This window comes from Rhineura floridana, chromosome 3, assembly GCF_030035675.1.
Source record: "Rhineura floridana isolate rRhiFlo1 chromosome 3, rRhiFlo1.hap2, whole genome shotgun sequence".
Taxonomy (NCBI): Eukaryota; Metazoa; Chordata; class Lepidosauria; order Squamata; family Rhineuridae; genus Rhineura; species Rhineura floridana.
In genome coordinates this window covers 213,827,460-213,854,717 of record NC_084482.1, presented here as the reverse complement: position 1 = coordinate 213,854,717, position 27,258 = coordinate 213,827,460, and the positions used below count along the sequence as shown (strand labels likewise).

Sequence of the window (27,258 nt, the reverse complement as noted above, 5' to 3'; positions counted from 1 at the left end):
AAAATTTCATTACATTTTTATCCTACCTCTCCTCCAAGGTGCTGGAGGTGGCGATTTATCTTCCGTTTTATCTTCACAACAACTCTGTGAGGTAGGTTAACTGGCCCAAGGTCACCAGGGAACCTCATAGGGATTTGAACCCTGGCCTCCTAGGTCCTGGCACACTAACCACTACACCACACTGGCCACCACACATCATACCTTCTTCCTTGGCTCAGACGGGGGGCGGGGCGGGGAAGAGACCCCACTGAGTCACCCCCAGGCCAGGCATATAGGGAAGCTTCCCTCTTATGGCAGTCCCCCACCGACCCACCACATTTTTCTCCAGTTAGAATTCCTTCGAGGCTTTTATAGTCATAATAAATACATAGATAATAAAAAGAGTCCACTGGTAAAAAAGATCAACAGGTAAAGTTCCCCTTCCCTGCATCGCCATGCATCGTACGGGAAAGCTTCGCCTGTTGAATTTCCGCCTGTCCTCAAACACAATTCGCCTTGCCACCCCTCCCTTCCAGATGTTTTTATTTTCTGACTTTGTGCCTTCCCACTTTTTTTTTCTTTGAAAGCAAACTAGTTTCATTTTCAGCTTCCCAGAACTCACCAAACTTCCTCGAAGAGCCAAGAAGACTGGCCGAGGGGATTTCCAGACACGGAGCTGCAGCGGGGCAAACAAAGGGGCAGAGCTACACGCCCGCCCCTCCTCCTTTCCCTCCGGCCCCGGTTTTCATTCCGGCTTCAGCTCCGAGGCAACGTTTATATATAAATAGCCGAGCAAGGGTTTTATTTTACCGATCCAGGCAGGCGCAATGAGTTCGGTGGCCGCCAGAGGGCGCGCCGCCCCCCCTTTCGACCCCATAGGCTACTCCTCTTCTGCAAAGGACTTGCGGCAGAAGCAAACTTGCCTGCTTCCGAAAGTCCGCGCGTCACAGCCTGTCGTGGAAACTGGGAACTGGGCGCTCGGCGGCAGCAGCGGCTCTTGTGCTGATCGTTGCTGCGGCTGCTGCTTCCTTACCCTCGCTCGAGATTGTTTTTTGGGGACTGGATGGGCCTTTGATCTGGTCCAGCGGGTGTTTCCTGACGCTTTTTGTCTTGCTGGGGGGGCTTCCTCTTTGGCTACCTGCCAGCCTGCCTGGGGCTAAAAGAAGCTTCTCCTCCGGAGCCAGCTGGGCTGTCTTTTTCTCCAGAGCCTTTGAGGGCCATTGCCCGCTTTGCCACATATCCCAGGCACTGCCAGCCTTGGAGGAGATGAAGCCCGGCCTGGCGCCCTGGGCCTGGATCCTGCCCCTTGGGGTGGTGCTTCTAGACTACCTCACTCTCTGCGTGGGATGGCAGACCCTGAGGGTGCCCTGGGGGAGCCCCCTGGCCTTTTCCTGGGTTGTCGCCCTGGTGCGATGCGCAATGCTGACCCTCTCGGCTTGCGCCACCTGCTGTGTAGACCCCAGGCTCCTCAGGGCCCTCCAGGGCTCCCTGCTGCCCACAGCCATCCTCCTCAGCTGCCTGGTCCCCTTCTACACCTCCTTGCAATACCTGCTCCTGGCCAAAGAGGACGCCCTAGAGCTGCTGCATGGCTGGGCCAGGACAGATGTGTTTGCCCTCAACTACCTCGTTGTGGGGGCAGTTGCCCTGCTGTGGCACCAACTTGCCCCCCAGGCCCAGGGGGAGGCGGACAAGAAATCCTCTGCATCCTTCGCACGTCTCGTCTCCACCATGAGGCCGGACGCACTCAGATTTGTAGCTATCGCTGTACTGCTGGTGGCCTCAACCGTGGGTGAGTGAGTGAGGCTCCCTGTGTGTCATTTTAACTGTTTTAATATTTATTTTGTTTTAACTGTTTTAATATTGAATTTTAAATTGTTGTAACCTGCCCCAATGATGAAGGGTGGGGAATAAATTTAATAAATAATCATAATTGGAGGGGAGGTCTTGCATCAGAAACCTTCCCCGCACACACGCATGCACCCCTATCCGCGCCCCCTCCTAGCTCCATGTCCAGTGCAGAGTTTTAATTCTCCTTCTGGGTCCATCTCATTCTGCATCACATGTGGTGGGACAGGATCTGCTTGCCTTCAGGTTTCACCGTTGCCTCCCCCACTTGCTGAGAGCCATCAATAAACATAATATTCTCCATGTGCTCATCCAGTTGCCGTCTTCTTTTTCATTTTTGGAAAACTATTTATGTTCCTAGTCCTTCCAGCATCTTGTGTTAATGGGTTCCACAGGTTAATTGTGGACTAGACTGTGTGAGAGAGAATCCTGAGAGGTATTTATCTTACCTGCTCCCAATTGGTTTTTAATTTCTCTGTTGTGCGCATCCACCATCAACTCCAGATATCTCCACTCAGATTACGACAAATTGGCTCAAATGCAAATTTCAGCCAACATTTCAGTGTTTGCCTCTTGTTCTAATAAGAAAAACCTGCACCAGAAGAAGATCTGATTCTGGGTGTGTATTTTTTAAAACCTTGGGTCCAACTTAAATCCAACTAGGTCATACTCAGAGATACCCATTTTAATAATGGACTTAAGTAACTTAAGGGGAACGGTCATAGGTCAGTGGCAGAGCATCTCTTTTGCATGCAGAAGGTCCCAGGTTTAACCCCTGGCATCTCCACTTACGACTGGGAGAGCTTCCTGCCTGAAACTCCAGAGAGCTGCTGCCAGTCAGTGTAGACAATATTGAGCTAGATGGGCTAATGGTCTGATTCCCTATAAGGCAGCTTTCCATGTTCCTAATGGGTCTACTCGAACTAACGTTAGCTATTGGCCTATATCTCAAAGGCATCCAACCCTGTGCCCTCCAGATGTTGTTGGACTCCATCAGTGGCAGCCAGCAGGACCAATGGTCAGGGATGATGATAAGAGAGGTGTGGTTCAGCAACATCTGGAGAGCACCACATTGGCTGCCGCTGCAGTGTCTCCATTCTTAGATGACTTCTAAGGCAATATCCATAAACATCAAGATGAGGAATGCACCAACACATTTACAGCTGGTCATTTCTGCTTTGGTTTGGAAAAGAAAAGCAGGGTAAAATATTTTAAATTTAAAGTGAATAACGGCATCTAAATTGAATGAGATCCATAAATGGAATAAATATATTTTTACACATACATTGCATTATTTATTATTATATGCCATTAAAACATATGTACATATATGAAATTAACAACAGTAATATCACTTCAGTAATAAAATAAAACCCACTGACTCCTAAACACAGTAAAAAAAGAAAAGAACGTCCCACCCAAGGTGAGAAGATCAAAAATAAATAATCCAAATGAAAGAGAGAGAAATAATCACTTGCACTGGATAAAAAATAAAAACAAATGGACCACAGAATCACAGAATCATAAAATAGTAGAGTTGGAAGGGGCTGTAAGGCCATCGAGTCTAACCCCCTGCTCCATGCAGGAATCAGCAGATCATAACATTTCAAGACAATGTTGTAAACTGGGATGCATAGCTTTTGGAGAGAGCCAAGTGTGGTGTAGTGGTTAAGGTGTTGGACTACGACCTGGGAGACCAGGGTTCTAATCCCCACACAGCCATGAAGCTCACTGGGTGACCTTGGGCCAGTCACTGCCTCTAAACCCTCTCTGAATACGGCTTACCATGAAAACCCTATCCATAGGGTCGCCATAAATCGGAATTGACTTGAAGGCAGTACATTTACATTTTATAGGTTTTGGTTCGAAAAAGATCTCACACTTTAATTTTGGTGAGAAACTCTGCAGTTAGAGAGTGTGTTTTGAAATTTCCCCCCTTGAATGTCACTTCTGTAGTTTAAGGATATGATTAATTTCAGTGCTTGACAAAGAAGGCTGTGGTGCAGCCTTTGCCAACCTGGTGCCCTCCAGATGTTTTGGCTACAACTCCAATCAGCCCCAGGCAGCACTGGCAGGGACTAATGGGAGTTGTCATCCAGAACATCTGGAGGGCACCAGGTTGGTGAAATTACAGGTTATACCTCAGTTAACAAATCCCCCAGGAACAAAGCTCCTTTCAGCTAAGGCTTTTTAAAAGGTGAAACTGACTAGCTTTGCTTTGCTATGGATAAGAGTTGAAGCCTGGGCCTTTGCTGTATGGTGAAACTGACGCGCCTGTGCCTTTGCTTTGCTATCAATAAACTCATAAGCCTGTGCCTCTGCTTTGCTAAGGTGAAACTGACAAGCACGTGTGTTTGCTTTGCATTAGAAAGGTCTCTTGCTTTCGGACTTCCCAGGAGGATCCTTACGCCTGTGCAGCCTCTAAGACGAGCTCCGTCTTGGATGAAACTTATCCAGTTTTAAATTCAGTCAGAAGGGACTTTTCTGACTGGAGATGATTTCTTCCGGATAAGGAAGAAGCGTGAGATCTGCCACATAGTTTTGTTTTGATTGTTGGAGTCTGGAATTCGTCAGAATTGTCTGTCTTCCAGCAGTTCAGACAGAGCGAGGATTTTTATGCTAGCTCAGCTGGATAAGTGACCCGTTTTTTTTTAATGGACTAGCAGGCAAATATTCTCCTGTCTACATTTATCATTTTCTTATCTATACAGCTAAAGAGATTTGTCAAAGTAACAGCAATTAGGTTAACCTAGATGAGGTAAGACTTTCCTTCTTTATTTACGGAACTAAGGGGGAAGAAAATATAAATAGCTTATCTTTTTTTTATTGCAAAAAGCTGACATGGAAAATTGCGTTTTAAAGTTTACAGCGGATGAGAGATTTCTGATTGGGAGAGATAAGAAATCTTTTTGATTTATAAGGCTTTTGTGTAATATATGTAAGGGACTATTTTTTCTGATCTACTTTTTTTTTGATGAATCTGCTCATTCTCTCTCTACTAGTTGTTTGGACGCTGTGATCTAAAAGCTGTTTTTGCACTTCTGGGCTTTTAAGAGATAAGGACTGTCTAGCGTGTGACGTTAGTTGGTTGGAAAGATTAACTCCTTTGTAACTGGATAAAGAAATAAACTGCTCTTTGCTTGGGACATTGAAAATTGAAGGAGTTTTGTTCTTTTGGTTTTAAGAATGACAATTAAGAAGATCATGGATATACAAGAAGGGACTTTATTTCTAGACATGCTTCAGAAAATAATGAATGGGATCAACTCAATAAAACAAGAACTGAGAAATAATAGACAAGCGTGGAGAACTGAATTTCATGAAATGAGACAGGAGCTGAAAGAAACTCAGGATTCTATGAGAAAGGAGAATAAAGATAGATCTGGAAAACAAAAAAAGGATGAAAGAGAAATTAAAGGCAAGGTTCAATCTATGGAGATTGGCTTAAATATGGAATGAAAAAAGATTTGGATTTCCTGGTTGTGACAGATCCTGGAGATAAATATTACAGTTTGGAATACAGCGCTGTCTCTGAAGGAATTGAAGAGACTGGAGATAAAGATATTATCGGTTCAAAAAAATTCCTGGACTGGAAGGATTTGATGGAACTTGAAATGGAGAAAGTTAACAGAATTAATCCCTGTTTTGTGACAATGGAAAAACCTTCAAGAGATGTACTAGTGTATCATGTGGAAAAGAGGAGCAGAGATGTGGCTTTGAAACAATACTTCAGTGTTACGTTTGGATTTGATGGTGAGAAAATATCTATGATGGAGGAAATTCCTATTAGACTTTTATTATATGACTATGACAGCAAGATTTTTGGGTGCGTAGAGATGGAAGATGGAAGACGGACCCAATATGGATAATGACAGAAGAGCGATTTGAAATTACTGGACTCAGTAGATTTGATGAGTTGAATTAATTGACATGTTTATTTAGAAAAAAAAATTGATTGACATATATCTCAAGGATTGGAAACTTCTCTTTGACTTTTTGTGGAAGTTTAAAATGATATGATGTTAATGAGATTTGAAACCAACTAAGATAACTGTTGGAGGAAGGTGATTTTATAATCTATTAAGAGATAGGTCTGTTATATGTTATAGATTTATAGTTGAATTATAGTGTTTTGAAATTACTGGATTTAGTAGATTTGATGAGTTGGATTAATTGGCATGTTTATTTAGAAAAAAAATTGATTGACATATATCTCAAGGATTGGAAACTTCTCTTTGACTTTTTGTGGAATATTAAAATGATATGATGTTAATGAGATTTGAAACCAACTAAGATAACCGCTGGAGGAAGGTGATTTTATAATCTATTAAGAGATAGGTTTGTTATATATTATAGATTTATAGCTGAACTATGACAAATCGGAAGTCAATATTATTTTTTTTATATATATGTATATATATTTTTTTTTTTTCAATAATTTTTATTCAGATTTTCATAAAACATACAAGACAAAATCATAAAACATTCAAAGACAAAAAACAAAATCAAAAATAGTTAAACAAAAAGAAAAAAAGAAAAAAAAAAAAACAAAAATAAAAAATAAAGAGTAAAATATTGACTTCCCATTTGTCAAAGATCAAATCAGTTATAAGTCTATAATATATAACAATCCTGTCTCTTAAGTCATATTATAAAATCACTTTCCTCCAGTAGTTATCTTACTTAATCATCAAATCTCATAAACATTACTTTATTCTTTCCACAAAAAGTCAAAGAGAGGTTTCAATTCTTTAAGAAATATATCTATCAATTTTTTTTTCCAGATAAGCATATCGATTAATCCATCTCATTACTATTTATGATAATCTTATTGTCATAACCATAGTCAAAATAAACATTTCAATTAATCCATCACATCAGAATCTGTTAGGTTCAATAATTTCAGTAGCCATTGTTCTATTATCTCTATTAGTTCCATTTTCCATCTTCCATCTTCAGTAGTCTTGTTAAGTCCAGTAATTTCAATATCCAATCTTCCATTATCAGTATTCCATAATAATCTTGCTGTCAAAGCCATAGTCATATAGTAAGAGTCTGATGGGGATTACCTCTATCCCAAATATTTTCTTGCCATCCATTCTGAATAGGTTGCTGAAATACTGCTGTAAAATCATATCTCTGTTCTTTTTTTCAAAATACACTGAGTCATCTCTTAAAAGTTTTTCCATTGTCACATGTCTGCAGTTAATAAAAAAAAAAAAAAAAAAAATATGTATATATTTTTTGTATTATATTAGTTATTGATTTGTGTTGTTTTCTTTTTGTATCATTTTGGTTTTGAAAATTAGAATAAAAATTAATTGGAAAAAAAAAGAAAGATCTCTTGCTTTCTCGGAGGGCTGGGGAGGAAAGGATCCAATATGATTCAGAGGGGGAGAGTGCCAGATAGGCACCCTTTAAAGCCCCCTTTGAAGCTGCCCCCACCATCTATGAGCGGGCGTAGGAGCTTATCCCTATTCCTTCCACATTATTCCTACCTCTGGTACAAAGTTTCTGTTAAAGAAGTAATGTCCAGGAACGCATGTACTTTGTTAATTGAGGTATTACTGTATTACCCATGAAAGGAGGCTATAGGCCACCAGCTCTAACTGTGCTACACCCCACTGGAGACTGCCCCCCAAACCCAGGCTTTCCGCTCCTGATGCCCTCCCAGTTCTAGTCTCGACTCCAAAGAACCCAGGAGTCCTGAGGTCTGCCCCTCCTTGTGTGTCACAGGGGAGATGGCGGTTCCGTACTACACAGGGCGTGTGACCGACTGGATTGTGAGCGAGGCTGGCTCTTCGGCCTTCAAGAGAGCTCTCTGGATGATGTCCCTGCTCACCGTTGGCAGGTATGGAGCAGGTGGGGAGATTGGGGGATTTGGGGGGGGTGGATGGAGGTTTGGGGCAGGAATAAGTGGGCTGTTGGAGGACAGAGCCCCACACTCCCTTTCTGATCTCCCTCAGTGCCGTAGCAGAGTTTCTCTGTGACTGCCTCTACAACACCACCATGAACCGGTTCCACACCCGCTTCCAGAGCACAGTTTTCAGAGCCGTCCTGCGGCAGGAGATTGGGTTCTTCCACACCAACCGGACAGGTAAACGGAGCAGTGATTTCCCAGTCTGGACTTTGTGGTATTACTTTGTGTCTGTGTCTTTAAGTTTAGATGGAAAAGTGTTTTGTTTGCTGGATGTATTTGTATTGTTTTAAAACCTACTTTTAGTTGGGTTGTTTGTCTTGCTTTTAAGCCCCATTTCTGAGCTGTTTTTATTGTTTGGGACATGTGAAAGGTGATATACTACTACGATTACTTTTTTCAAAATGTGTTCAGTTAGTCCTGGTGCATTTGGAGGCCCTCCTATGCTTTCTGCTGACTGGGGGGCCCTAGACTTCTGCCTTAAAGTGCTGACTTTACAGCATCACTGGGGTCAAGGATCCAACTGACGGCCAGCCATTAATCCCGCACAGACCCTCCACCTCATTGATGTTCATGTCCATCCAAACAACAAGCCTCTTCCTCAAAAGCAAGCAAGCAAACAACCCCCTGTACTCTAAAATCATTTAGGTGATAATATCTCAGCATCAGTAAGTGTATTAATACATGTTGTGTGAGGAACCCATTATTCCGATTTGTAATTGACACTTTATGCATTGCTTTTCTCTCTGTTTATAATTACACCCACCCACCCACCCATATATGTATGTGTATGTGTATATATGTGTGTGTGTATGTATGTATGAATATTTGAGCCTGCAACTGAGATAACTTGCCACGCATCTGACAAAGTGGGCTGTAGTCCACAAAAGCTCCGGATGTAATAAGTCTTTGTTAGTCTTTAAGGGGCCACACAAGACTCTTTGCTCTGCCAGACGAACCCTTTGGGAATTAAGAACATCAGAAGAGCCTGGCTGCTGGATCAGGCCGGTGGCCCATCGAGTACAGCATCCTGTTCTCGCAGTGGCCAGTCAGATGCCTCTAGGAAATCCGCAAGCAGGACCGGAGGGCAACAGTGTTCTCCCTCCACCTGTAAGTCCCAGCATTTACCGCCTCCAACAGTGGAGGTTGAACATTGTCATTGTGGCTAGTAGCCAGTGGCAACCTTATCTTCCATGAGGAATGGATCTCGACCGCTCTGGTTTGTCTGAAAAGGTTTCATATTCCTTAAGAAAGAGTTTCCCTAGAAATGTGTCAGAGGACATTGCTTTTTGTGTAGTTTTCTGTTTGTCTTTCTTGTGTGAGTTGTGCAGCTGTCTGGCCCTGCTTGCAATACTGAGTCTCATTCTAATCTGCCCTCCACTGACCCACCACCCCGACCCTCTTTTTTCCCTCCCGCACAGGGGACATCACTTCACGGGTTACCTCTGACACGGACACCATGAGCGAGGCCCTCAGTGGGGACCTGAGCCTCTTGATGTGGTACCTGATGCGAGGGGCCTTCCTCTACGTAATGATGCTGTGGCTGTCGGTGCCTTTGACCCTCTTCATCACGGTGGGGGTGCCCTTCATCCTGCTGGTGCCAAAGCTCTCTGGGAAATTCCACCAGGTACTCGCACTGAAGAATTGTCATGTGAGGCCCTATTGCAAGTCATTTGAACTCAGCACCCTGTCTCCCAACAAGGGAGATTGAGAAGGTGGGGTTTCCAGCGCTGAATCTCCAACTCCTTCCCTCTATTCAGACTCGCCAAATCTAAAGCTGAAATGAGCATCTCAGGGAAAAGGAACCTGGCTTTTTTTTTTTACTTAAAAAGCGTTGCTCTTAAAAAGCTTTGCTCTGATCCACTGGCCCACCTTTTCACCTCTCCCAGAATCTGGCGCTGCAGGTCCAGGAATCCTTAGCCAAGGCCAACGAAGTGGCGGTGGAGACCTTCCAGGCCATCTCCACAGTCCGCAGTTTTGCCAATGAGGACGGGGCCATTCGGCACTACAAGGAGAAGCTGCAGGAGACCTATAAGCTCAACAAGTGGGAGGCTGTGGCCTATGCGGTCTCCATGTGGACTAGCGAGGTAAGAGGTGCAACTGTTCTTTTTTGGGGGGAGGGGGGAGCTGGGGGTAGAAACTGGACAGCAGGGCCCTTGGGTCCCCAGTTAGAGCTGACGGGAACTGTTGTCCAGAACATCTGGAGGGCACAAGGTTAGGGACAGCTGAATTAGAGGGAAGGATGTGAGGCCTCCTAAAGTGGACCGTAGCTCAACAGTAAAGCATCTGTTTTGCATAAAAAAGGTCCCGGGTTCAATCCCTGGTGTCTCCAGAGAGGGCTGGGAGAGACCCCTGTCTGGAAGAGCTGCTGCCAGTCAGTGCAGAAAATACTGTGCTAGATGGACCAGTGGTCTGACTCAGTATGAAGCAACTCCCTATGTTCCTATGAGCAAACAAGCCAGTCTCTCTCTCAACCTTGCATCCAGGTCCCACAGTATATAACTGTATAAGGCAGATTCCTTCATTCTTAGTTAAACAGTTTTTCATTCAGAACTATGAGGACTAGAATGTTGCTTCATCTGTAAGGCAAGGGGCCACAGCTCTGTGGCGGAGCACCTGCTTTGCATGCAAAATCTCCCAGATTCAGCCCTCTTCATCTCTAGGTTGGGCTGGGAGAGCCCTGCCTGAACCCCTGGAGAGTGGCTGCCAGTCAGTGTGAGTAATACTGAACCAGATTGACAAAGGAGAGGCGTTTCCCTCTAAACCCCATTTTTCCCTTCCAGCTCTCGGGGCTGGCTCTGAAAGTGGGGATTCTCCTTTACGGGGGCCGCCTTGTCACTCTGGGAAGTGTGAGCAGCGGAGAACTTGTTACCTTCGTCCTCTATGAGATGGAATTCTCCACGGCAGTGAAGGTGAGTTTGCAGGGCTGGCCACGTCGGAGAGTGGGAGTCAGGAGAGCAAAGAACAACCCCGGGGGAGATCAAAAGGAGCGATAAAGCCCTAGATATGTGGGTCTCAAAGATCTGAAGGAGAACCCCCTCTTCCCATATCGACCTGCCCAAATACTAAGATCAGACAGGAAGGCTCTGCTCGCATTGTCATTAACGCACATGGTTCAAAACTTTTGCGCTTAAAGGAAGGGTCTGCAGCTAAGTGACAGAGCATCTGCTTGGCATAGAGAAGGCCCCAAATCCAGTCCCCAGCATCTGCAGGTAGGGTTGGGAAAGACTCCCTGCCTGAAATCCTGCAGCGGTGCTGCCAGTCAGTGTAGGCAATATTGAGCTAGATGGACCCATGGCCTGACTCGGTATAAGGCAGCTTCCTGCGTATACAATCCGGGACCTTTGGGTGAAGGACAGACAAGAAATTTAAGAAGCAAATAAATATTTACGAACATAAGAGCCCGCTGGATCAGGCCAATGGCCCATCCACTCCAGCATCCTGTTCTCACAGTGGCCAACCAGGTGACCACCCACCAATCAGATTTGCACCCCCTACACCACACGCTTCCTTCCTCACACAGATCTTCTCTTTCCCCAGGCCCTCCTTTCCGTCTTCCCACGTGTGCAAAAAGCTGTGGGCTCCTCTGAGAAGGTTTTTGAATACATTGACCGGACACCCCAGATCAGCCCTTCGGGGATGCTGGCGCCCCAAGATTTGCAGGGCCACGTTTTGGTGCAAGATGTCTCGTTCTCCTATCCTGACCGAGATGTGCTGAAGGTACTTGGGGATGGGGGGGGGCAGAAGAGGGAGAAACCAGAACTGTGGGAAGGGGGGGTCAGAGCATTAGAGAAGGGGGACGGGTGGAGAACTTTGCGCTGCAGACCCAAGATCCAGAGAATGAACCTGAATGAAATACGGCTGATGTCAAGAGCAGGAGTTGTGATCGCTCAGCAGGAGTTGGAGAGCAAAAACTGCTTGGAAGTCTCATCAGGGTTTTAGCTTTATTTATGTATTACATTTACATCACCTTTCCTCCAAGGAGGTCAAAGGGGCATACATGGTTCTTTTCCCTCTCCATTTTGTCCACACAACAACCCTGTGAGGCAAGTTAGGCTGAGAGACAGTGACTGGCCCAAGGTCACCTGGTCAGCTTCGATGGTGGGGTGAGGATTCGAACCCTGGTCTCCCACATCATAGTTCCAACACACTAAATGTTTAAATTTTAAATGGCTAGTATTAAGCAGGACTGAGGGAATTCTTTTCTTTCTTTCTTTTTAGCAAACAGTATTTCATATCTGAAGGCGGCCTTTGCCAATTTAGTGCCCTTGAGATGTTTTGCGGTTCCCTACAGTGGAGCAGACCCACTGAAATGAATGAACGGAAGTTAGTCATGTCTATTAACTCCAGTGGGTCTCCTCTGAGTACGACTAGCATTGATTCGCATACAATCCTTGGACGACAGCTCCCGTGGGCCTCAGCCAGGTTGAGTCAGGAGTTGAAAGGGGGCCCATTGCCAATCCATGGATGCGAGGAGCTGCCCCCCTGCCCCCCAGGCTGCATCCGGCACTCAGCACTTCCTGTCTGGCCTGCCGATTCCCCTTCTCAGCCCCTCTGTGGCTTCTGAGGCTCCCTCCACCCACTGTTTCTGCCTTGGTGTGCTGGGTAAGGAGGAAGAGAATCGATTGGCTCTCCCGTCCACCCAATAGCCTGTTAGGAAGGGGAGGAAGGGGGTGTGTGTCAGAGACAGAAAGTGGAAGAGAAGGATCAGAGAGAGAGAGAGAGTGCAGAGGTCCTGCCAACTGCTGGCTCCATAGGGCGTTTCCAGCCCTGACCTTCCTGTCCCCACTCCTTGCTGTTGCTGCTGCCTGTTCACTGGCCCTCCCCAAGCAAGGGACTATCAACAACCTGCAGATGCCTGGTCCTCTTTCTGGGAGGTGAAGCGGATTGGATTGGACGCAGAGAGAGCGGTGAACGAACGAACGAACGAACAAATGAATGAATCTTTATTTTTACCCCGCCCTTTTTCCAAAACTGGAACTCAGGGCGGCTTACAAATAAAAACTACACATAGGTAAAAAACATACAAAAATATACAATTAAAATAGAATTAAACTATTCGTAACATTAAAACCATGAAACATACACTTAAAATACTAAGACAATCTAAAACATTAAGAATAGGGTCATAGAACAATACAACAGACCTTATGAGGCCCTATCTTAAACATCTTCTAGTCCAAAAGCCTGTTGGAATAAAAAAGTCTTCGCCTGCCGATGGAAGGATAGCAAGGAAGGGGCCATTCATGCTTCCCTAGGAAGAGAGTTCCAGAACCTGGGGGCAGCCACCGAGAAGGCCCTATCTCGCGTCCCCACCAATCGCGCTTGCGAAGGTGTTGGGACTGAGAGAAGGGCCTCTCCTGAGGATCTCAACGCCCGGGCAGGCTCATATGGGGAGATAAGGTCTGACAAATAGCCTCGACCTAGGCCGTATAGAGCTTTATAGGTCAAAACCAGCACTTTGAATTGTGACCGGAAACAAACTGGCAGCCAGTGGAGCTGTCGTAACAAGGGAGTTGTATGGTCCCTGTAACCAGCTCCAGTTAGCACTCTGGCTGCAGCTCTTTGTACCAGTTTAAGTTTCCGAACAGTCTTCAAAGGCAGCCCCACGTAGAGCGCATTACAGTAATCTAAACAGGATGTAACTAAGGCATGCATCACTGTAGTCAAATCAGGCGTCTCCAGGAACGGGCGCAGCTGGCACACCAGTCTTGGCTGGGCAAAAGCACTCCTGGCCACTGCAGAAACCTGGGCCTCCAAGTTCAAAGCTGAGTCCAGGAGCACACCCAAACTGCAAACCTGTGTCTTCAGGGGGAGTGTAACCCCATCCAGCACAGGCTGAATCCCTATTCCCTGATTTGCCTTTCGACTAACCAGGAGCACCTCTGTCTTGTCTGGATTTAATTTCAATTTGTTCGCCCTCATCCAGTCCATCACTGATGCCAGGCACCGGTTCAGGACCAGGACAGCTTCCTTGGCTTTAGGTGGAAAGGAAAAATAGAGTTGGGTGTCATCCGCATACTGATGGCACCGAACCCCAAACCCCCGGACAATCTCTCCCAGCGGTTTCATATAGATGTTGAATAACATGGGGGACAAAACTGAGCCCTGAGGGACCCCATACGTCAACGGCCAAGGAGTCAAACAGGAATCCCCCAGCACCACCTTCTGGGTTCGTCCCTCCAGGAAGGAGCCAAGCCACCGCAACACAGTGCCCCCAAGTCCCATCCTGGCAAGGCGGCCCAGAAGGATACCATGGTCGATGGTTTCGAAAGCCGCTGAGAGGTCCAGTAGAACCAACAGGGACACACTCCCCCTGTCCAGCTCTCTGCGTAGGTCATCCACCAAGGCGACCAAAGCCGTCTCTGTCCCGTAGCCGGGCCTGAAACCAGACTGAAATGGGTCAAGATAATCCGTTTCATCCAAGAATCTCTGGAGCTGGGCAGCCACCACACGCTCTATTACCTTACCCAGAAATTGAATGTTGGAGCGGCAAATGGGGAGCGGCAACTAGGGATGGAAAGATCTGCCTGTTTTGGTTCTCTGTTTCTCATTTTTCCAATGTTAAGTTCAGTTCTCTACATTTCTACAACAATCTGCAATGTTTTTGTTTTTTAAATCCTTATGAAAATTTTCCACCATTTTAGTGGGAATTTCTTCAAATAAACATTTTTGTGGGCAGTTTTGACAAAGGCACCTTTTTTTCCAAGCCGTTTCTCATCATTTCGTACCTTTTTGCCTGTTATTTTCACTCACGTATTCATGTTGATGCACACTTTCTCCTAATATATGCATGTTTACAAATGTTAAGTTGTTGAACTGCATCCCAACATTCTAATAAATGCGAATTTCGAAGAATGGCTGTTGTTTCGGTTCCCATATCGTTTCGGAAAGTGCATATTTGATCATTTCTGAACAGAATCGAAATTCTCATCCATCCCTAGTGGCAACAGTGAACATAAGAACATAAGAAGAGCCTGCTGGATCAGGCCAGTGGCCCATCTAGTCCAGCATCCTGTTCTCACAGTGGCCAACCAGGTGCCAGGGGGAAGCCCGCAAGCAGGACCCGAGTGCAAGAACACTCTCCCCTCCTGAGGCTTCCGGCAACTGGTTTTCAGAAGCATGCTGCCTCTGACTAGGGTGGCACAGCACAGCCATCACGGCTAGTAGCCATTGATAGCCCTATCCTCCATGAATTTGTCTAATCTTCTTTTAAAGCCATCCAAGCTGGTGGCCATTACTGCATCTTGTGGGAGCAAATTCCATAGTTTAACTATGCGCTGAGTAAAGAAGTACTTCCTTTTGTCTGTCCTGAATCTTCCAACATTCAGCTTCTTTGAATGTCCACGAGTTCTAGTATTATGAGAGAGGGAGAAGAACTTTTCTCTATCCACTTTCTCAATGCCATGCATAATTTTATACACTTCTGTCATGTGTCCTCTGACCCGCCTTTTCTCTAAACTAAAAAGCCCCAAATGCTGCAACCTTTCCTTGTAAGGGAGTCGCTCCATCCCCTTGATCATTCTGGTTGCCCTCTTCTGAACCTCTTCCAACTCGAGGAGGAAGAAGAGGAAGTGGCCCACTAGAAGCATCTTGCCCAAGGGCCCCCCAAAAAGCTGGGAATTACACTGGCCACTATTGGACCCCCAGCACCGCCTCCACTTGGAAGGCAGTGTCCGCCTTCTGGAGCAGGTGGGAGACGCTTCTCCCTAAATCCGAGCTTACTTGCTTTTTTCCTTGCCCGCAGGGAGTGTCCCTGGAACTGCGCCCTGGCACCGTGACTGCTCTGGTGGGCCCTTCGGGGTCCGGGAAGAGCACCCTTGTGGCCCTGCTGGAGCGCTTCTTCGAGCCCCAGGCAGGGCGGGTGCTGCTGGACGGCCGAGAGCTGGGCCAATATGAGCACCATTTCCTGCACCAAAAGGTAAGGGGGTCCCACCCCCCAAAATGCCATGAGGGCACTGTTCCCATACTGCAGCAGCATACTGGGTGGTGGTGAGGTGGCCTGCTGGGAATTGATAGAAGTGACTGATGGAAGCAAGATTCATCTCTTATCCTTGCTCCCCTTTGTGACTCCCCTAACCTTGTTCCCTGGAGAGCACACCCTCCATATCATCCTTTGAGCAACTTTTGCAATCTGCAGTGTCTTACCAGAGGTGTAGTCATCTGGGGTTGCGGAGGGTCATAAACCTGGGTTGCTGTTTTGGGAGCAGGGCCACAGCCAGGTCCCTATGTATGAGCCAGCCAGCATGAAAAGGGAGTGCATTAGCCACTGGGAAGAGTCCTTTTCTTTTCATGGTGATCGGCGCCAATCAGAGTGAAAGAAGGTGAGTCAGTCACTGAGAAGACTCTTCTCAGCAGCTAACACGAGCCTCCCCTTTCATGCTGATTGGCTCCTAGGGGCATCAGTAGTGGTAGAGTGTGAACTCACGATGACAGGGAGAGCAAGGGAGAGGAGGGAAGGTGGAAAAGGGGGCGTGGATGTGAGGGGCTGTCCCTGTCATGAAGGGACCCTGCACTTCTGAATTTGTCACTGCACTACTGTATCTTACACAACCCTGGAAAACTTCTATTGAGAACAGGGTGCCGTTTGCAGCATTTGTCTTGCTCTGTCAGTCTGAGTATCCTCTCCTGTAGTTGGAGTCATGTTAGAGCCACTTTCCAGTTCCACCCTAGGGATGGACTCATTCTGTCCTACTTCAGTCTTGCTGGTGCTCAATGATGGGTCCTTCCCTTCTTGTGCAGATTGTTTTTTAAAGAATGCACACTTTTAAAAAAAGAATACACATTTTGTATGTGGTTTTTATGCAAAATATGCACCTTTATACACAAAACACACACACTTCAGAATGTGCATCCTTAAAATCCACATTTTGTACACACTTTTAGGAAAAAAATACATATCTCTATACGCTGAAACTATATTGCAAACTCCAGAGAAGCGTGTTATCCCAAATTTATCTCTAGTTGTTAAGCTTTTCTACAAATTTTGCAACTTAGTAATCTGTATTCTTATCAAATCATTGTATAGTTTGAAAACACTTAAAAAATTTTTTTAAGTGTGCAATCCAACAGAGGGGGTTGTGTTCTGATCTGCACACAAGTTTAGGAGAATTACAGCAGATCAGCCTGTTACGAAAAGTGGACTTAACTAGTTCCTCCCCGTCCTTAGTCCACACACACCTCTGGGGTCTGCTTGGCACCAACTTGGAATCAAGGAGCCCTTCAGACCCTTTGACCCACCCTTCTGCCCTTCCTGCAGGTGGCGCTGGTGAGCCAAGTTCCAGTTCTGTTTGCTCGGTCGCTGCATGCAAATATTGCTTACGGCTCAGAGGAGAAGAGTCAGGAGGAGGTGACGCAGGCAGCCAAGCAAGTCGGAGCGCATCGATTTGTCACCAGAATGAGCCACGGCTACAACACAGGTAGGAGACTCCTCTCCAAATGCTCCCTCTCACAGTCTTCCAAATCCCCAATGTAGCAAGTATGGGTGGTATTCAGCTAAGTCCTACTCAGGGTAGGCCCATTGAAGTTAATGGGCATGACTCACTTAGGTTCATTAATTGCAATGGATTGTAGTCAACCAAGTCCTACTCGGAGTAGACCCATTGAAATTAATGCACCTATGTCAGTCAAATCTATTCACTTCAGTGGGTCTATTTTGAGTAGGACTAGCATTGAAAGCCACCTAGGCCACATTCACACCATACATTTATTCCACTATTATTCCACTTTAAACAGTCATGGCTTTCTCCTTGAGTGTTTTTGTCTGGTGGGGATGAACTCTAAACATGCCTCTTGTTTACCTGGATGAAGGATACAGAGGAGCATGTGTGCGAGTCTGTGTAGAAAGTAGCCTATTCTGCAGAGGTAAAAGTCACACTTGTTGCTTTGCCCACTTTTTCCTGTGGCTCCGCCCACCACCAGCCTGTGGACCCCAGGAGGTTTCCCAAAAGGGAATGTGGCCCTTGGTCTGGAAGAGGTTCCCCACCCCTGCTCTAGGGCTGCCCTCCCCAGCCTGGTGCCTTCCAGATGATGCTGGAGTCCGACTCCCGTCAGCCCCATTATCTCAGGGAATGATGGGAGTTTTAGTCCAGCAACATCTGGAAGGCACCAGGTCTGATAAGGCTGCCCTAGACAGCTGCTGTCAGTCTTACCGAATGGATGAACAGTCTGACCTGGTATAAGGCACCTTCCTGTGCTCCATTACCCCACAGCAACGGGATGCTGGTTGCTGAAAGGAGAGGGAGGTATTCAGAGTCTGAACAGCAGAGAGATTCATTGGCCAAAAAACCTGCACCTTTTTAATCAGTGGCGGCTGCTTCATCTGGGCAAGTGGGGCGCTGCCCCATCACCCTCAGTCTGCCCCCACCTGCCTGCCATCTCACTTTCAGGGAGTCAGGAGATGGCTCTGCCTGCTGTTGGCTCTGGCGCCACCTATTGCCGGTCTCCCTGCCTTTATTTTATTTATTTATTACATTTATACCCTGCCTTTCTTTCCATGCTAGAAACCCAGGGTGGCTTACATATTGTTCCCAGGCCGTCTCCCATCCAGGCACTGACCAGACCGACCCTGCTTAGCTTCAGCAAGGAGCTGTCCACATGTGCCTTCAGACCATAGCCTGGGGCCCACCGATCCTGACGAGCATCAGCTGTCACTGATTTTAATTGTTCCTGGAACTTGAGGAGAAGCCAGTGCAGATGCTGTTGGTCTGATGGAGGAAGAGAAGGAGTTTGAGGGAGTCTGAATTGCTGAAGAACACCTCCATTTCTGTTCCTTCCTGCAGATGCTGGAGAAACGGGGGGGCAGATCTCAGGGGGTCAGAGGCAGGGGATCGCCATTGCCCGGGCTCTGATCCGAGACCCCAGAGTACTGATCTTGGATGATGCAACCAGTGCCCTCGATACGGAGAGCCAGCAGCAGGTGAGTTGGGCATGTGTGTGTGTGTGTGTGTGTGAATTCGCTTTTAAGGGGTAGAAGCCCAGAGTTGTAGTGATGGACAGAATGGGGGACTGGTGCCTCAGCAGTGGCTTTCTAGAAAATGAGGTCACCTCCAGACTGCCACTGTTTTGGGGCAGGATTTCAGACATACTGTAAATATAGGTTTGTGCACGCAGGTTAAAACACTTTGTTGCCCTAGAGCAACAAATCCACACTAAAAAAACAGGACTTTTTGAAGTAAAGAAAGAGATGGGGAAAATGAACACTGAAAAGTGTGGAAAGGACGGGAAGATGTATGAACGCCCCAAAAGCAAATGGGAAGGCAGGCAGGATGAATGCTCATTAAAATATAACCTCCCTGTAACCAAACTAGAACCAGTTCTCAATAAAGAGCAGAAATAATCTAACCTCGGCTTCATCTGTGTGCAAGCAAATCCATGCTCAATACCATAGCGACGGGTGGCTCCGTGTCAGAGGGGCAGTGGAATCCACTCCGGGTTTTCCAGGAGCTGCCCAATGTGCTGAAACCAGTTCTGGGAAAAATCCCAGAGTGGATTCTACTGTCCCTCAGATACAAAACTAGATTACTGCTCCCCCTGGCACTGATGTTCCTTATGGCTTGCACAACTGGGGTCATGATGATGGGTGACTGTTTTCCCCACCCCCTGTGGGAAGACTTTTTGGGGGAGGTTGTTCATACTCTTTATACCATGTTTAGGAATAAAAATATTTTTCTTCTTCATGATCTTTTTTCAAATTGAGAGTGGCCACCTTTCTTCTCTGATAAGGCACCTGTGCCTTTAATAGCTTTTGCGCAGGCAGAAAGTTGATGGGTGAAGGTTTCCCCATCACTGGGTCAGGAACTGCTGCTCATGCAAGGCACAGGTTCCCTAAAACAACAGTAGCAGCAGCGGCTTGGGGGGTGGGGGAAGGAGATGGGGTCAGGCTACCTCCTTGATAATAAATCCCATTTTTCCCTCTCTAGGTGGAGAAGGAGATCTACGAGGGGGTGGCCCGCAGCAGGCGCTCGGTGCTGCTTATCTCTCACCGCCTCCACAGTGTGGAGCATGCGGACCGCATCCTGGTCATGGAAGACGGGGAGATCCGGGAGGAGGGGACCCACGAGCAGCTGATGGAGAAGAGGGGCACCTATTGGCAGCTGGTGCAGAGGCAGCAGAATGGGGCTGAGGGGGACAGCAGCGGCATCACTGGCCTGGATCATCAGCGTCTGTAGCGGGGTCAGAATCGTCTGAGGATCCTGGCCTAGAACCCGGGGCCATTACCTGTCATCACTCCCTGGTTGGTTTGGCAGGTGGGATGGAAACACACACAGACTGAGCCCGATCCACCAGCCTGGAACCCGTTGCCTCAGCTAACGTAAAAGATCTGAGGAAACAGACTGTCTGCATTCACAGTCTCTCCGTGATGATGAGAATAGTAGTGTTTATTTCACTTCCCTGCATCTGGGATGGGTCACTTCACAAAGTTTCACCTCTTCAGAATATACAGTTGTGCATCACCCTTCATCAACCTGGTGCCCTCAAGCTGTTTTGGATTGCAGCTCACATCAGCCCTAGGCAGCACTGGCTCACTCTCTACACACTGCTGCCACAGAAGTACTACAGAGGTGTTAAGAAATCGCTTTTTATAAATTTTATAAATATTGAACATGCTGCTGCCTTAAGAACATCAATCTGATCCAGCAGGCTCTTCTCAAGGCCCATTTAATCCAGCATCCTCACAGTGGCTTACCATAGAGTAGAGGCCTCAGTCCCATGATCCTCTCTGCCTTGACGCCTCCCTTACGTCAACCTAGAGATGGCACACCTCGTGTGGACTGGAGAGATCCTCACTCTGCTTCTGTCTGTGCCCCCCCTCAGCAATACTTCCCTCACTTTCGGGGCCATTCCAATAGATTTTGCTCCCTGAGGTAAAGGACAGACTGCCCTTCCCACAATTCCATGTATAACAGCCAGTTGGGCTGTCTTGTTGAATCTTAACTTCGGCACTGGCACCAGGAGAGCGTCCTCCATTTTGTTTTGCATTTTGTACTGTTTAAAATCTTTGAGGCTGTTAATAGTTTCAAATGTCGTAAGCCAGTTTGGAAAGTCGTGCATCTGCAAAGCATTACATCAAGGGTGGGGAATCTTTTTCAGCCTTGAGATCGTATTCCTTCACGGGAACCTTTCAGGAGCCACAGGTCAGAGGCAAAAGTAAGTGGAGCAACAGATCTAACGCTCCCCTTTATACAGCAGGATACCTTTCAGCCATGCAAAACCCGTTTTCTATAAAACACACACTCCCTACAAAAATTCAGACGAGGAAGAGATATTAGTCACATTCACACCATACTTTTCAAGGAACATTATTAACAGTCATGGCTTCCTGTCAGGCCACTTCCTGTCAGGATCCCACCTCAGGCGCCACCTGCTAGGATCCCGCCTGTGGTCACCGCCTTGTCACAGTCCCACCTCAGGGTCCTGGTCTTTAAATGGTTCTCACCGGCTCTAGCAAAGATCTCTCAAGATCCCACTGCTAGGCAGCACCACCAGTCATTCTCTGTAATTCAATATTGCCTTGAGACTGTGCCTTAGTCTCCTCCTGGCCTATTGATACTTTGTGTGTGGGTGCACTTGCAGGCCTCAACCCCCCTGTATCTTTGTGCCTATAAAGATTACAGCCCTGGGTTGCTCTGGATACCTGATGATGTTACTCTATCTCTTCACCGCTGCCACCATTGATACTGTTTCCCAACCTTGGTATATGCCCTGCCCACCCTTCTGGTCTGTGCAAACCCAGCCAAGGATCAGGCGTTAGGTAAACCAAGAAATATTTATTTATATACACAGGAATAACAAGATTACTTAAAGGTATCGTTAACAAGCGTATGGTTTCATCAGATGCTTTTCTCTTTATGTTTCTAGTCATCAATACCCTGCCTCACTACCAGCCTAATCCAATCCAACCCACAAAACCAACTCCAACCTCCCTCAGAACTCCCACCAACAGAACTCCTAACAGCTCTGTCATCCTCTCATTTATACCTTCAGATACTCAAACGCTCAGCCAATCATAATACAACATTCTCCAGCCTTCTAGCCCATGTACTCCCCCCTCTCACTCAGTCTACTTACCACATAAACTCTAATAAACCCGCACTTACCATATTTACAGTCATATATATATACAGGGACATCATACTTCCCCCAAAGAATCCTGGGTACTGTAGTTTGGAAAGGTGCTGAGAACTGTAGCTCTGGGGGAGCCTCATAAGAACTCTCAGCACCTTTAAGGAACTATAGCTCCCAGGATTCTTGGGGGGGGAAAGCCATGACTGTTAAAGTGATGTAAACGTATATGGTGTGGATGTGACCGTTATCAGAATTCAAGGTTGCTTTCCAACTAGGCAGAAGCAGTCGAGGAGGGTGTGGTGAGGGGTATAGCCCAGAGGGTGTCCTGAGGGCTGCATAGAGAGGCCTGCAGAGCGGCATTTGGGCCCCAGGCCTGGGTTTCTCCACACCTGCAGTAGATAAATGCCTGAAATGAGTGACTCTGTTTCCATGATGCCGTCTGTGGCCCCTCAGGACAAAGCGCTTGTTCTTCTGTCTCAGTCTTAAAACGTGCCCGTCTTCAGCAAGGGTCTTCGTGTTCTCCTGTGATATTATCAGGGCTGGCTCCAGACATATTGCTGTTCAAGGCAAATATGGCAATATGTATATACACACGCTGACTGGACTGGCAGTGGAATTTCACTTCATTGCCGGTGGTGGGACAGCAGGCTAGCTTAGCAGGTGTAGGGCACCCACAACTCTGTGCTTCAGTCCTTCACTGTTGTCTGGCGCTCTCCTTAATGGTAGGGCTGGCCCCAGATATTCTATGGACCTATTCTGTTACATATTTTAAAGGAATATGGAAACAAAGAGCTTTATAGGGGACTAACCAAAGACTGTTTTTAAGGGTTTCAGTTTCATCCTTCCTTAAACAGGACTAGGCAACTGCTCAAAATGTTGAGGTTTCTCCAGTTGTTTTTATATAAAAAATGCTTTTGTATTATGTGTGTGAATAGAGACATGCTTTGTTGTACATGTGTATAAATTAAAATAATTTTTGAGAGGTTTTTGTCTCTCACTGTCTTTTTAAGGCCTGATCCAACTCCCCCAGAAAACTGAACACACCTTTTTATATGTCTGCTGTAAATGAGTTTGAATGATGATACTCTTTTTCCCAGCCTTCGCCAACCTGGTGCCCTCCAGTGCAGTGCTGACTGGGGCTTATGGGAGCTGCCATCCAACATCATCTGGAGGGCACCAAGTTGACAAAGGCTGCTCCACCCCAACAAGACCCCTGTAAAATGCAACAGGTTTACATCTGAAGTGTACTAGTCCTGCAGTGATGCCTCTGAAGCTGGTTACCTTTCTCTTTCGCTCTCTCCCAGATGCCACCTTCCAGCTTAACCTTGGAAATGGGCAAAGGTGAAAACAGGCAGGAATGGAAAACTACAGAGCCCGAGCAAAATGTTCGCTCAGGGCGGGAAAGCTGTAAGTGTTGTGCGCCTCCCTCAATCTCCGAGCGGTGAGATTTCTGGGGTCCCTGTGCTCCCCCAGGGTTTGGCTCCCTTTAGGAAGAAGGTCAGCGGAGACTGCGGTGTCTTTATGAAATATGGTTTGTTTATTTATGCACATTCCAACCTGAGCTTAGAATGGAGGGGTTCAAGGCATCAGCAGTCCAATATCCAGTTTTTCCACCAGTGTTACAGGAGGCATCCTATAGCCATGATGCAGAGAGCCAGCCTCTCTGCCTGCCTCGTCTCCAAATCCAGATGCGGCTGGACTTCCAACTCCCAGCAGCCACATGGCCAATACACAGGGCCAGTTCTAAAGGGCGGCCAGGTTGGGCACTGGGCCGAGGGCCCCGGAGCTACAGGAGCCCCTGAGGGGCCCTCCGCTCCCCTTCCATGATCCGTGCCCCCCACTTCCCTGTCAGCGGGCTTTTTAGCATTGCCCTTAATGAAGATGGCGGCCGCAGCTCCCCTAAGGTACTGAAGCCACGGCCGCCATCTTAGTTGATGGCAGAGATGTGCACGCATAGCACGAATGTGTGCCATCAACAAAGATGGTGGCAGAGGCTTCATTTCCCTTAGAGAAACTGCAGCTGCCATCTTCATTAAGGGCAATGGTAAAAGACTAGACAGGTAGGGGGAATGTGGGGGGGCCGTGCGCCAGGGGCCAGGACAAGCTGATGCCCAAGGGCCCCTGCATGCCTGGAGCCGGCCCTGCCAATACAGTAGGGCCCCGCTTTACAGCGCTTTGCTTTACAGTGCTTCGCTAATACAGCGGTCTCAATTAGACGCAATTAGACTTAAGCCCCACTCATACAGCGCTTGTTCCGCTTTTACGGCTGTTTTGGGGCATCGCTCCATTCTAAAGATTCATTCATTCATTCTATTCAATGGGTTCTGCTTTACAGCGGGGGTCCGGAACATAACCCGCTGTATGAGTGGGGCCCTACTGTAGTTAGAGATGGTGGGCCAAAGCTTCTCCTCCATAGCTTTAACCCATTGTGGGGTGTCTCGTGTGTCTGAAAAAAAGTTTCATTCACGTTCACTACCAAGCTTAGTTCTAGTATGACATTAGGGAAAAAATGGGACATGGGACTGCCTTTTCATTCACGTTCACTACCAAGCTTAGTTCTAGTATGACATTAGGGGAAAAATGGGACATGGGACTGCCTTCAAGTCTTACGGCGTTTTCATGGTAAGCGGTATTCAGAGGGGGTTTACCATTGGCTCCCTCTGAGGCTGAGAGGCAGTGACTGGCCCAAGGCCACCCAGTGAGCTTCATGGCTATGTGGGGATTCGAACCCTGGTCTCCCAGGTCATAGTTAAACGCCTTAACCACTACACCACACTGGCTCGAGGGAGGGGGGGTAGTGAACCCCAAGCATATAATTAACTTCTGGTACTGCGAGTGTTCTGCCTTCCTCCTCAATGACTGACCATTCCCGCCTTCTTAACAGCTGCAAGACAGGCAGAAATCCCCCTGGTGCAGCTGTTCCTTCCAGCACTGAGAAACAGTGATGGGGAAAATCCCCTGGGCAATTTCTTTTTTCTCCTCTTTTGCACAGCAGTTAAAGACTCAGTAGAGAGACAGTGTGGTATAGTGGTTAAGGTGTTGGTCTACAACCTCGAATCCCCACATAGTCATGAATCTCACTTGGTGACCTTGGGCCACTCACTGCCTCTCAGCCTCAGAGGGAGGCAACGGTAAACCCCCTCTGAATACCGCTTACCAGGAAAACCCTATTCATAGGGTCCCCATAAGTCAGGATTGACTTGAAGGCAGTCCATTTCCATTTTTTAAACAACTCAAGCGCCTTGATTGGAGAAAGAAGTCGGCACAACTCTCTGCTAGGAAAGCGACGGCTTCGCAACTCGTGATGGTTTCCGGGTAAAGGGTTACTTACTTAGTGCCCGACGTCCAGGGCCCCACTCGGCGGAGCGAGCAGGAGGGACCCCCAAAAGCAGCCACATTTTGCAGTCAGTTAGTCATGCAATGGATCTAGAATCAAAAATGAGCTGCTTGCAGTTGCAGGATAGTTATAATGCAACGCATGCGGTCAGGAGAGCAGACTTTTTTGTGGGGCGCTCAGGAAGGAAAGGGGGAGGGAAAACAGCAGCAAGGCCGGCCGGCCTGTCTGTCTGCTGCTTCTCTTTCGGCTCTAGCGTCGGCTTCAGAGCCATGAAACCGCCTATGCGGTTTTCCCTCCACCCCTCCTCCGCCGCCTCCTAGTACAGCACCTAGCGGTCGGCAAGTGCTGTTGAACGAGAAGCCCTGGTAGAGTCCCACTGAGCCAATAGCTGAACGTGGGATAGGATGCGTCATCAGTTTCTAGTCAGATTAGGTTACGGAAGGCTAGAACTCCCAGGGATTCGCTTGTTGGCAGCCCCTGCGTGTGTAGCCGGCGCCCCCTAGCGGTGGAGAGGAGCGACGCCAAACACTCGCTGGTAGAAAACCCTTTTATTCGTAGTGGTGGTTGTGTGGTTATTTATTTTGCAAACTCTGTGCATAGCTTTGTGCTGTCTTCTTCTTTTTCTGCGGGCAGACAAGGCCTTCTGTCTTTTCAGGCTGCAGTCCTGAGCGTAATAATGACAAGGGAGTATTGTTATATGCCACTGAAGCGTTGCCTTGGATTGGACTAGGTAGAGCACCTAGCTTGCATACAGAAGGTTGCAGGTTCAATCCCTGGCATCTCCAGGTAGGGCTGGGAGAGACCCCCACCTCAAAAAAACACGGGACTCTGCCAGTCAGAGTAGACAATACTGAGCTAGATGGACCACTGATTCAGTATGGGGCAGCTTCCTTATGCTCAGAATGGAAAAAGGTGCTGAATGGCAGATGTCAAAGAACAGCAGCTGCTAGGGGTTTCCTGTCATTGAATCGCCATGCTAGCAGAGACATTCACAATGGAGTGGAGTGTGCGGGATGTCAAGAGGCCTCCCCCAGTAAAGAGGTGGGTGCTGTCCGAGGCTGGAGTGGCCAGTTCTGCAGGGCCTGTGTGGTCTATTCAGCAAACGGGAGGGGGGTGATGGGGGAGGTTGCGCCCCACTCAAAGTGCTCCATTAGTGATTTATTTGCTGCTTTTAAGAACATCGGAAGAGCCTGTGGATCAGGCCAGCGGATCAGGCCCATCTGGTCCAGCATCCTGTTCTCCCAGTGGCCAACCAGACGCCCCAAAGGAAAGCCCAGCAACCAGGACCTGAAAGCAAGAGAAAGTCTCCCTCCCTATGATTCCCAGCAACCGGTATTCAGAGGCATTTACTGCTTCCAACCAGTAGTTGTCCAAGGCCTCAGACCCTTTACTTTCTTTGGAAGCCAGGTCCCAGCATTCTGTGAGCCAGTCAGCATGGAAGGGGAGTGTGTTAGCCACTGAGAAGAGTCTTCTCACATGCTCCCATGTCCTTTCCTGCTGACTGGAGCCAATCAGAGTGACAGGAGGTGAGTCAGCCACTGAGAAGGCTCTTCTCAGTAGCTGACTGTCTCCTAAGGACATCTGTTGTGGTGCAAGAAGGCTTTAACAAAGATCTCATTCACAGCTCAGCTACAAAAAAGGGGGAGGGGCGTGGCTGTAACATGAAAGGACCCTGCACTTCTGAATTTGCCACTACACTAATGCCTCCAGCATAATGGAAAGCATAACCATCTTGGCTAGTAGCCCCTATCGTCCATGAATTTGTCTCTAATCCTCTTTGAAAGCCATCCAAGTTGGCGGCCATCATTGCCCCTTGTGGGAGTGAATTTTAATTCTGCACTTTCTTGTGTCTGCCCTGAATCTTCCGTCTTCAGCTTCGTTGGATGTCCAGGACTTCTAGCAATATGAGAGAGGGACAAAACCTTTTTCCATGCCATGCGCAATTTTATTCAGGTGTATAGACGTCAAGGAAAAGGTCGCAAAGCTGTTTCCAAAAGCCCAGTGACAAAAATTAAACAATCCAATATAAACAAAATTAAGATTTTTTTAAAAAATAAAAAAGACCCTATAAAATAAGATGAAAACATTATAAAGACGTCAAAAGAGCCATCAT

The 27,258-nt window shown here is 47.4% G+C and overlaps 2 protein-coding genes across 4 annotated transcripts in view; one reads left to right on the top strand and one right to left on the bottom strand.

The window, feature by feature from the left end:
- The window catches only part of LOC133381522 (proteasome subunit beta type-9-like), a 20,426-nt gene extending 19,694 nt beyond the window's left edge, over positions 1–732 (bottom strand). Inside the window, exon 1 of the mRNA XM_061620712.1 lies at positions 602–732. The gene's annotated coding sequence lies outside the window, so the exon portion shown is untranslated. The remainder of the gene's footprint in view (positions 1–601) is intronic.
- Positions 587–27,258, top strand: TAP1 (transporter 1, ATP binding cassette subfamily B member). Of its 3 annotated transcripts, XR_009761684.1 has the most exons (13): positions 587–1,768; positions 7,561–7,675; positions 7,791–7,921; positions 9,163–9,368; positions 9,631–9,828; positions 10,525–10,653; positions 11,282–11,461; positions 15,489–15,662; positions 17,001–17,160; positions 18,523–18,659; positions 19,663–20,890; positions 23,113–23,215; positions 25,801–27,258. XR_009761684.1 is itself a non-coding variant. In XM_061620709.1 (11 exons), the coding sequence occupies exons 1-11, from the start codon at positions 1,246–1,248 to the stop codon at positions 19,909–19,911; spliced, it is 2,202 nt and encodes a 733-aa protein (XP_061476693.1). In that variant the 5' UTR covers positions 587–1,245; the 3' UTR covers positions 19,912–22,788. The 3 variants fall into 3 exon arrangements, 1 of the variants encoding a protein (XP_061476693.1); XR_009761685.1 differs by lacking the exon at positions 25,801–27,258 and having other exon boundaries at positions 23,113–23,702; XM_061620709.1 differs by lacking the exons at positions 23,113–23,215; positions 25,801–27,258 and having other exon boundaries at positions 19,663–22,788.

Coding starts and splice junctions, on each gene's coding strand:
- TAP1 (XM_061620709.1), top strand. CDS start 1,246: ATGAAGCCCGGCCTGGCGCCCTGGGCCTGGATCCTGCCCCTTGGGGTG. Junction 10,654..11,281: donor AATTCTCCACGGCAGTGAAG/GTGAGTTTGCAG, acceptor CTCTTTCCCCAG/GCCCTCCTTTCCGTCTTCCC. Junction 15,663..17,000: donor ACCATTTCCTGCACCAAAAG/GTAAGGGGGTCC, acceptor CCCTTCCTGCAG/GTGGCGCTGGTGAGCCAAGT.